Here is an 11,093-nt window from a genome sequence, read left to right as displayed (position 1 = left end):
CTGAGTCATCCGTGGGCCTCAATGAGACCGTCCTGAATCGAAAAAATTTAGTAAGGAATTTAGTATAATCGTCGCCGCTGAAAACTTCTTGCCCTATTTATTTTAGCATATGCCTTGTCGACTGTAGGTAGTCGTGGAGAATACTCGTTCAACCATTTATGCCAAGCCTTCGTGTGTCGCGACATACCACTTGCACGTCCTGTAATCATTACTACATGAGCTTGCATGCAATGTCAACATCTCATTTGCGAGCCTTTTCCCATACGCTGAGAAAGCTCAGGAGACAAAAACGAAACACAATGTGTGACTTGAAGCTATGAACAATTCCTCGCCTTTCTATTCTGCCACCATTTGCGATAAAAATAAAACAAAATTCGTAGGATAAAAGTTTAGGCATATGTAAGCATAGTTAAACCAATGGTTGTGTGAAAGCGCTAAGATGTTCCGGTTGGACATGAAGCTTAACGTGCTTTCGATCTCGGTCAGCCTCCAGCCCTAGCAGTCCGTTCTTCTGATGCTTCAGCAGCTCTATCATCTTCTACCTCTTATGCTTTGTCTTCAGTCCTTTTCTCCTGGTCCTGGTATTCAGGATCCACATTCTCCGATTTACGGTTTCTCTTGGCCGCATAGCATTGAGAGAATGACACAGAGCTTAGCAAAGGGTAAAACGTGTTTATTTCACGGCATACCAGGCGACGTACATACGTCGTTACTTCACAGTTTTGATATGCAAGAGGGGAAATTCGGCCCCGTTTGAAAGTCCGTTAGCTATGCCGTACAAGCAATAGAGGCGCAAGAAGCAGTAGAGGAGAGGTATCTGTTGTGCATGCCGTCGTCCCACTAGCCTCTTCGGTGGCTCCACGACGGCTTGCGTAACTGTTGCTGTGGCAACGAACGATGTGGCTGGTCTCGCAGTTGTTATGGCAGCCAGGCATAGAGCCATCAGAAAAACAGACACGAAGAGAGGGATGGCTAGATAAGTGATTTCGCATTAGAACATGTCTACTGTTTCTGGGCCTAGAGTTGGTCTGCGGCGGCGCTATTTTGTGGCGGCGCGTGCCTCAACCAAACGACGGCGACGAGGAGGCACGAGTGTCAGCTCAGCGTTCGACAAAAAAACTATTCCTGAAGGTTACGTCCTGCTGTGTTGGTCACTTCTCATGTTCCTTCGCGTTAGCAAAGACAGGTCTTTATTACAATTAAGACTATAGCTGCAGAAAATCGACTCAGTGCCTATTGTTTCGAGTTCACGACATACCGAGTTCGGGAGTTTAAGCAGTACTAACAAAATCTTAATAGCGGCTTTTGAATGTGGGCCCATTAGCTAACTTAATACGGAAGTAATAAGTTTATTTTATCCTTCATAAATTTAGCATGAAGGGATTAAAAGAATACAAAATTGTGTAGCTCAAGCACTGCTCTATATGGTTTCGGACATTTGCAACTTTAGAAATGGAATGCTGCGCCATATATCCTCTTCTGGGAACGCTAGAAAAGCAATATACCACTCGCTTTCACATATTTTCTCACGACCCTTTGTAGAGGACAGATTACAGTAAGCGGTTTTTGTCTAAATTTGTACCACTCGCAACGATAGTAATGTAAGTATTGAATAGCTGAGCGCAATAGAAGAGTTTTAGAAAGCTGCGAATAAGTGACACATTTTCAAACACATCAGTGAATCACACTATATGTAGAGCATTGCCTTGTGTTATAGCTTTCTGCAAAAACAGATGTGCATTTTTCGTTATCTGTTTACCCCATCCGCCACTTAATATTTGACGCGGCTTCAAACCCGGCCGCCGCGGCCGCGTTTCGATACAGGCGAAACGCAAAAGACGCCCCTGTGCTATACATTGCCAAACCCCAGACTCTCGAAATTATCTCGAAACCATTCACTACAGCGCCTCTTTCTCTCTTCCTTCCTCGGCTCCCACCTTCGCTACTCTCACGGCGGGGAGAGAGAGAGAAAGGACAGGGGGGGGGGGGGGGGGGGGGGGGGGGGGGGGAGTGGAGTGTATATCGGGAACTGAGACATTTGTTCCGCCTTGCCATTTCTCAAGACCAAAACCATCTCTGTGGCCCATGATATATATGGCCCCCCTCACTTTCGCGATCACTGCACCCACTTTTTGAAATCAGCAATGAGCACCCTACATGAAATCAGCACCCTACATGACCGGTTGTCCCGCATTATCACAGTAGCGTCCTCAATGGATAACAGGCTTAGTTATCCGCGTAACGACTTCCTCTCGCATGGCCTCTATCACCATGGCCTCACTGCCCGCCAATGTTTGCATTAGCATTTAGGTTTCCTGATGCAAAATACATTGAGGAACAGTCATGCGGGTTCACCAGCCAGGAAATATACAGCCATCAAGCCGGCGAAACCGCCCTCTCCATTACTCTGAACACGCGGCCTTTCCTCTTTTCTAATTGTCACCGCCGAGCAGCTGTGCGCGCGTATGGCGCATTACTCCGTGCTGTCTTCGGCGAAGCCAACACTTGATGGATAGCTGCCAACAAGGGCCAAAAAAAAAAAAAGGAAGAAACGTCGCACGGAAGGACGTAGAATGAATGAGATGCAGCGTCTAGAGTATCAAGGGAACAGCGCAGACGAGTAAGTGAAGCGAACGGTTGTGGACAGAGACCCACGATCGCGACGCCAGAGGCCTGCTTTCCTTTCCCGCTGTAGAAAGCATGAATTACGGGTTGGTTTCGTCAGAGAATTGCTGAGAGCGAGTGACTTTTCCTCGCCTCTGTTAAATATTGTGTTCCTTACTCATCATTCTGACAAACGCTGCAAGTTTGCTTACTGAGCATATAGCGGACTTGGAGCGGACTTGAAACTGCAGCTACGATGAACAGCGCATCCGTGGCGGGTAGAGCACCCTGTGCGGGCTTACACCGTCCTTTAGCACTACACCGTCCTTTAGCACACACTGTCCACTACTACTGTGATTCCCCTCGAAACACTGGAACACATTTTAGAATAGTAACTGAAATGTCACAAAATGGAAAGCAGATCCTTAATTCACTCTGCTCTTCGCAGCAGTGTAGAGCTTTCAACATTTTGCGCGTCTTTCTTCAAAACGTATAGCACTACTTGGAAAACTACAGCATCCTTATCAGAGTGTGAAACGTGTACCTACAAATTTCCTTACAATCCTAATATTATTTATGTTTCGATCTTTTCTCTCAGCCGCTCTTTGGGCCTTTTAGCCTCTACATCTCCCCGTGAGCACCGCAGCCTTGTAGCGGTTTTAAGTACAGCGGCTAAAATGTCTGCTCCCTATAATGGAAAGTCCCTTCCATGACTCTTCCCGAATTACACAGACTTCTGATCTTTGCTGCCCACTGCGCTAGACAAATTGTAACGTGGTATGTATGGATGCGAGAGTTGGACTGTGAAGAAGGCTGACCGCCGAAGAATTGACGCGTTTGAATTGTGGTACTGGCGGAGACTCTTGAGAGTTCCTTGGATGGCCAGAAGATCAAATCGGTCGATATTGTCGACCATAAACCCTGACTGCTCATTGGAGGGTCAAATTCTAAAGTTAAAGCTCAGCTACTTTGGTCATCTGATGAGAAGAGAGAAGTCGCTGGAGAAAGATTTGATGTTGGGAAAGGTTGAGGGTCACCGGAGAAGGGGTAGGCAGCGAACGCGATGGTTAGATGGCATCCTCGAGGCGCTGCAGATGAAGTTATGTGATGTTAGGAAGATAGAGACCGCACAGCGTGACGTGATATAGGGTCACGAAGAGTCGGACACGACTGAACTGAACTGATTCGGGCTACATCTCATAACTGCAAGCATGCTAACTGCATCTTCTGTTATCGCAAGTGTGTCCATGGGTTAATTGGGTACTAGACACCTCATAGGCTGCACCATTTTTCACTTTCTCCCTTCGATTGTGGGCGCGCGACGCGTGCATATTAACTTCAAGTTTTAGCTGCGCATGATGCTATTCGTTTTCCCCTCGGGAAAAGCGCCTGACCATCACCCATTAAGAAACCGTTTCATTGGGATGAAACTTAAGGCGAAGCCCCCGTGCCCAACAGATTCATGTTTCCACTTAGTTGTTTCGAGACGGCTGAAGCTACCAACGGTGGTGTAACTTGCGCAATGACGCAATCGCTACCGCTGATCGAGCATCATCGCGCTTGTCCCGCCACAGGGCACGTGCGCTCCCGTCATGTGCCGGAGACAACCCGTTCACGGTCTCGCCTTCCAGCCTCCGGTCAACCATCCGCTCCTCATTTCCCCGCTGGTAGCATCCGCGGTCGCCGGAGGCACCTGTTTGCGCGCGACGGCCATTAGCGATGGAGCGTGACGCAGCCGGCGCGAATGGCGCGCGTCAACAAGCGCGGCGTGGCCGGCCGTCAAAGGAGGCGTTCACGGAGGCGCCCGGGAGCGGCGCGCGTCTTGGAAGCGCCCTTTTGCCGCCTCGGGCGCGCAAGACAAAGGAGAACCAGTTGGTGGTGACGACGCCGCGCGACCGTCGAGCGAGGGGTCTGCTTGCCCCCTCTCCGTCCCCCCGCGCCGAGCGGCGATGAATAGCGCCGGAAAGCGGCCGCAGCTCTCGGCGCGCTCATGCCCGACACGGGGCCAGGACGGACCGCAGACGCTCCCCGGACATGCTGGAGGCACGTGCGACGACGACCTGGCTCCTGCTCGCTGCAGCGCTGCTCAGCACGCGCGGCGCGGCCGCGCTCAACGCCACCGGTATCGAGGTTCGCGGCGCCGTGCACGTGGTAAGTGCCTGGATGACCAGCCGGCGACGCTCGGACAACCGATGTTGGTATTGCCCTTGGTGCTGGTGCACGGGCGCGGGTGCCGTGCCTGCGGCCGGCCGGCCAGCGGGCGCATGCAGTGGCACCCGCAGCCTGCACCTCGCACGCGTATATGGAGCCGATAAATAGCGGTACTTGCGTCTCTCAAGTCCTAGTGACAAGCGTCCACATGCGCCGCACGTGCCCTTGTGATGGCTCAGGAAAGTAGCGCTGTTTCATGTACAGTGCTGTTGCAACCGAACTTTCGCAGTTTATCTAACTTCAATGTAAACTTGGAATTAAGCGAACTTTAATTAAAACTTAATATGACCATAGCTACGAACATGTAGAATAGAAATAATGAGTACGTTATTTAAGCTTGAGACTTATGCATACTGTCATTTGCCTACAGCGTAACCACGTGACATAGTTTTTGTTTACCTAACGTCCAGCAGTCTGGAAACCGTGTTACGAGTTTCACCTTCCCAGGCCTAGGACAACATTTTGCAGTGGTGCGCGAGTAATCTGCAAGTTCATTCGAGAGAGTATCTTCGCCAATGTTATCCCGATAAACACTGCCCTTTATGTAGCTCCGAAAGTAGAATCTTCAGTTCCAGTGCCTTGGAGGGTCAAGCAGTCGGGACTCGTTACGTACATGAATTGTCAATAGGTGCGTTGCGCTGAAACTCACGCCCGATGGAACTATATTTTGCAAATAATAATAATAGCAATAAACATAGACTAGACACTACAAATTTCACCAACGAGCAAAGTTTGTAGCGCGTAGTCTAAACATTGCACTCATTGAAACTTGAGTGTTTTTTTTTTTTTTTAGAATATATTTTTTCCTATCAACCTCTCTCTTTTTTCTGGAATCCACTAAGTAGCGCAAGATTAACCATAGCCGCCTAGTACAATCATCTGAAGGTGAACAGATGCAGGCAGCTGTCCTTTCGCGTCCTAAACCGCAAGTGGAGATGTCGCTTTATGACAGCTGCAGGGATTCGATGACTTTGCAAATGGAATGGCTTCACAGCGAAAACTTTAGAACGCAGTTGGACGTTGAGGTTCAGAAAACGCACGTTTTCTTCATACATGCGCGCTTTCCGTGGTCTTCACTTATTCTGATTTCGTATCGGTAGCCCGTCATGGCCAATGAGACGAAGAAGAGTACGGAAAACGGCAAAATTTGTGAACCTCTGACAAAGGAGAGTATGCGGCACTGAGTCACTGCGGCAGCCATTTTGCAGTGCTAGCACGGCGAAAGGTTGCAGGCATATGTAATTGCCTTATCACCGCCTGCTCTGGATCGCACTGCAGAAGCTGTGGTATACACCACGAAATGGCGCCCGTGACGTCGCTTGAATACCTCCTATAGCATAGAAAACAAGACAGGAGCTCTGTTTAGCCATTAAAATCGCAAATTTCCTGCCGGAAATGTCCTTTATACGGTTCCTTTGCACAACTGTTCAAATGAGTGAATTCTTGCTTAGAAACCAGAGAGAGCGCGTACAAAGTAGTCAGATTATTGCAGGCTGTTGGTTTTAATAGAAGGACAAACGGAAAGTGTAGATTCAACGCTGGAAGGCAGAATTCCATGTAAACGAAATTTTCAACCTTGCCCATCCTATAGCAGGGCAATGTGTAGGCGTTACTCCTCTTCTAAACTTGGTGCATTTGCCTTTATTATTTGTTTATCCGGATGACTCGTGAAAACAGAAAAAGAGCTCGTGCCCTTGCCTGAAGCAAAGTTTTAGCAAGATCTAATGAAGTGAAATGCTTACCGATCCCAATACCATTGGGGTACTGAAAAAGTTAAGACCGTGTTGATAAGTCCGTTACAGAGAGAATTTTTTTTTCTACTAAGGTTGGAGGGCGATCGCCAAGATGGTGGACTCTTTGGTCCAGGACACCATTTTCCGCAGCTATTCGGATGGCCCGGCAATTAGGCCACGCTGGGCGTCGAAGGGTCCTGGTAGACAGAGTGACTTCCAACCGGGGGAGGAGGTAGAGGGTACTGAGAGAGGACTGGGTCGAGGTGAAGAAAGTAGTCTTGGGACAGTCGGTAACGTTGAAATATTCGCGAATTGGTCAGTGGGATGGCTCCTCTGATCTGGGATGGCCTTCCACCCGCGCCTGGAGGATACCTTCGCGGGCTGTCGCATGAACGATCTCATTGGCAGGGAGAGACATTCGCAGGTATCCAGATGAGGCGGGATTTCGGAATGTGACGGGTGCGATGTAGGGGGCTAGGGGCGATAAGGGAAATACGTGTCTACGCGTAGTTGCGACAGGCAGTGTTCGAGTCATTGATTCGAATTATTGCACGATCTGGAGGCTTTGCTCGCGATGCCAGAGCTATGACACATTCTTCCACCTCTCTACTTTTTCCAGTGCGTATTATGGCTGTGGCGACTGTGTCATCCTTACAGTCAGCCACCGATGCCTTCAATATACTGTTCTTGTGGTCTCGTATGTGCTTCCTGTTTTCTTTTTTTTTTTTGTTTTTTCCCCTGTGGCCAGAGCGTAAAACCGCTTGACCGTGCACCGCTTCCAAACATCTTGATGCCAGAAATATCATCTGCTACATTTACCCTTACATGCACTTGCTGAAAGTGTAGGGTTCCCTGATTCATAACTACATGAGCCAGATGACAACGATTCTGGAAGGACAACGGCGCAATCGCTCGCTAACTATGAAAGCAAGAACGTGCACGTTCCTGAACAAAATCTTCAGATAGTTAGTACAGTTGATGCTCTATGTCGTCGTCCATTTAGCGCCGTTTCCTTTCTCGCGTCCATGGTTATGGATTCGCTTCATAACTTGTCTAACTTTCATCCGCTGAGGCTCTCTGAAGCTCGAAGATTAGCCATAAGCGACGTCAACACGTTTACTGCGCATTTTATTTGAGGGAAAATTTCTTACGCAGCGTGGACCGCAATTGTTTCAAATGTAATCTACGACAGTCGCAGCGACAGCCACCGTTGTGTGTTGCCCTTTTCTCCGGTAATACAAAGTTTAGCAGGTTACCAGCGAAGCAGATGACGAGGTGACATTATTCAATCGTTTTTCAATGTTTTTTAACGGCGAACACAATTATAAAATCGTGGAATGGGAACTATCCCAGAGCATCAAATGTTTTCGTTAGAATGCTTACAACGCATGCACGTGAATTTCGTGAAAATGATTTTAAAAAATAGTTTTGTATGAGAAACAAGTACTTACAGTATTTACACGAGACGCAGTGTAAATTACTAGTTTGCTCAAGTATACAGCGAAAGTTCGCTGTGTCACGCTGCAGATGTTCGAACTTCGGGTGTACATTATTGTCCCAGGCATATCCATTTGTACAAATAGAGCTTGTCGATTGGCCCTCGGTAACTAGACAAAACCGTGGCCGCTGCTTTATTCGCCGAAGGCTGTACGCCGTACTGTTTCCGTGTAAATGCCGGCACGCAATCTAGGCACACGTGAACGTTACGCAATTAACTTTATTATGCGTGCAAAGGAAAGAAAAGTGACAGTCACTGACGAAAGAAAGTGAGCTGCTGGAAACGATGACCACTTCCCTTCACGGAAAAGTAATCGTACCGGTAGGCAATAAATACGCACAGCTGAAAAAAAAAAATGAAACAAGGGCGTCTCAAACGTCTGCCCACACTCAGCACTGCACGCGTTTCGCTTTCCAGCAATAAATTTCGTCTCTACGCATAAGCGAAACTCAATGCAACCTCTAAAGGCTAAAAACGCTTTTGGGCCGCAAGCACGAAAAGGGCGCCGAGCATATAGTGTTGCAGTGGTGTAACGGAAGCTTACGAAATATTTTAAAATCTTGTTACAAAAAGTTTTTTAAAGCAGCAACTAAATGATCTCGTTCTGCTAACCTCAAGAACTCTATGGAACAAATGGAGAGCTAGAGAATCCCGGCTGAAAGGGGGGGGGGGGGACCTTGACCGTTGGATGTGGACAGATATATGAGCCTTCGACACCGCAAAGCAGGCCAATTTCGCGTGCTCCAGTCTAACTTACGAAACGCTGGCGATAATCTTGCTAGAGCTCGCTTCTCCCAGCCTTTTTTGGACGCCAAAGGCGACAAATAAACAAAGTGCGCTATTGCTGTTACGTGTTTTCATGCAGGCCTCCGAAGCTGGGCTTCTATCCGCAACAGCCGAGGCGGCAGCCTATCAAGCTCGAAGGATCAAAAGGGTAAATTGAGCGAAACGTGGAACGAGCTGCTCGAGTTGTCGACAACTCGTTTGCTGTTGACTCTAAGCGCCTCAAGATGTCTGTTCAAATCTCAACACCATTGAAAGTTGCGGCTGGCTAGCGAGTCATCGCCTCCTGCTTCATTAAAACTGCACTTTCCGAACCGGACGGCGAAGAGCGGCCGCGCACATGGTATAATGACGTGTAATTAGGCGGCGCAAAATAGTGTAGGCATGAGTCCGCATATTTAATATGCATAAAGGATTACCTTCACCCTCTCAACACACGCCGGTCGAAGACGAACTTCAGAGCTACGCTATGAGCACTTAGCAAGGAAGCTGACATTTTGTAACACAAGGCAAATGAGCCAAACCGTCGCCAACCTCCTGTGGCGAGTTCAAGAGCTTCTTTACGACCTTACTTATTTTTTGCGTGCTTTTTTTTTGTCACTTGACGTATTGAAACACACTAACAAGAATAAACCAATCATTTCCTGTTGTGCATACAGAGGACGGGCTTCGAATGGTTGTGGTAGTTCATAATTTCATAATAACGTCGTCGAGGCATTATACTTTGGCTCAGGTAGTAGTCGAATAGGTATACGTATCCAGTCGCTTCAGCGAATACAACATCGAGCTACGGACAGGGTCCATAACACCGCTCCAAAGTGCAGAGCCAGATTATAGATATGCGCGCATCCAAATGACTACAGGCTTAGACTCGCTTTGTACAATGGCACAGGGGATTCAGACGTACACGTGAATGAGGTCTCCATGTACATTCCTTCGGCTATTATGGCCAACGTCACTACGGTACTGTACCCGGACCCGCCTCTTGAACATCTGTATATGACAGGCTCGAGGTCAGTATTTTCGCAACGGGTGAACTAGACTAGAGCAATGTTCCTTCAAGCTGCAGCTAGCATGCAGCCTCTTACGCGACGTCTTGTAGACGTTAAACCGATGAACAGATCCTGCCCAGTGTAACGCTTCATTACTGAGAGATTGCTGTTGAGCGCACCACAGGGTGTACTGTGGGAAATGCGAGAGCCATACCGCGGGTGGCACTTCGCGATGCCGAAGAAGCGGTGAATCGGGCCCATGGCGCGAGACGAAGGTGCGTGCCGTCCGCGCATCGTTCCACACGTCCGCGCACACCGACCTTGGGCCACTGAGACCCCTGGGCGTGTTGTCCACGGAAAAAAGAGGTGCGCGCGCGCGGCCGATTTCGCAAAACGCCGTCGTCGTGGGGTGCGCGCACTTTCTTCGCCCGCTTTCTCGAGGAAAAGTGTGGTGGCGCCGCGAGAAGGGCGCGACTACGGGTGCAGCCGTGGGCATCGAGACGTCGTCCGCCGCCGCACAGTCATGGGTCATTCTTTCTCGTGCAGGCCGACGGGGACCTTGACAGGTACAAGACAGGTGAGTGGCGACTTTTCTCTGCCTCGTCCACTCTCTTTCCCTCAACACCTCCGTCTCTCTTTCTCTCTCTCTGACTTTCTCGTGGACAGCAGTACAACCTGGCGTACCACTCTTGCCGGTGGCGGTCGCCCGCAAACCCCGGGCACGATGTTGGAAGTTGGCTACACTAACAAAGAAAGGAAAAAAGGGCGCACGCTTGCTAAATTTAACCTCCAGAGCGTATGAAATACAAATGAGGGAAACACATGCTGCAATTAACGTTTGCGTTGTTTGGATTTCGCGCACCGAAAGCATACGCCTCGGCTTCTGACTTTAAAAAAAGGTCGTCAAGGGCTCATTCAGCAAGTGCGCTAAAATTATGTGTAGAAGTACGGGACGCAATACGCAGCTAATATTACTTTATTTCGAAGGTGCCGACTATCTTATGCAATAAAGGAGAATGCTTTGTCTTTGAGCCGCACAATCTAGGGTGTTGCGTCCGAGCTTCTAGTTAAACTGCCTGGCTGGTTCCTTTGATCAGCTACCTGCTGCCCATTTAATGCGGAGAAGTAGAGCGATGAAAGATAACATTTCTTTTATACGCCATATACGCTCCGGGACATCCGCGTTCATGAGTACAACGAAAGAAGAAGTATGCATGCCAGAATTTTATCGAGGACGTGTGCTCGGACAGCTATTGGTCCAGTTTCCCGTAA

At 48.8% G+C, this 11,093-nt stretch overlaps 1 protein-coding gene across 1 annotated transcript in view; it reads left to right on the top strand.

The window, feature by feature from the left end:
- Positions 1–4,457: 4,457 nt before the first annotated feature.
- The window catches only part of LOC146201588 (dorsal-ventral patterning tolloid-like protein 1), a 39,876-nt gene continuing 33,240 nt past the window's right edge, over positions 4,458–11,093 (top strand). Inside the window, exons 1-3 of the mRNA XM_084583168.1 lie at positions 4,458–4,755; positions 8,912–8,980; positions 10,368–10,398. Coding sequence (XP_084439294.1) covers positions 4,639–4,755; positions 8,912–8,980; positions 10,368–10,398 — 217 coding nt within the window. The 5' untranslated portion in view covers positions 4,458–4,638. The remainder of the gene's footprint in view (positions 4,756–8,911; positions 8,981–10,367; positions 10,399–11,093) is intronic.

This window comes from Amblyomma maculatum, chromosome 1, assembly GCF_055883805.1.
Source record: "Amblyomma maculatum isolate TAMU_Amacu chromosome 1, ASM5588380v1, whole genome shotgun sequence".
In the NCBI taxonomy this organism is placed as follows: domain Eukaryota; kingdom Metazoa; phylum Arthropoda; class Arachnida; order Ixodida; family Ixodidae; genus Amblyomma; species Amblyomma maculatum.
The sequence above is the reverse complement of the archived record's forward strand: the minus strand, read 5'-3'. Positions and strand labels throughout refer to the sequence as shown.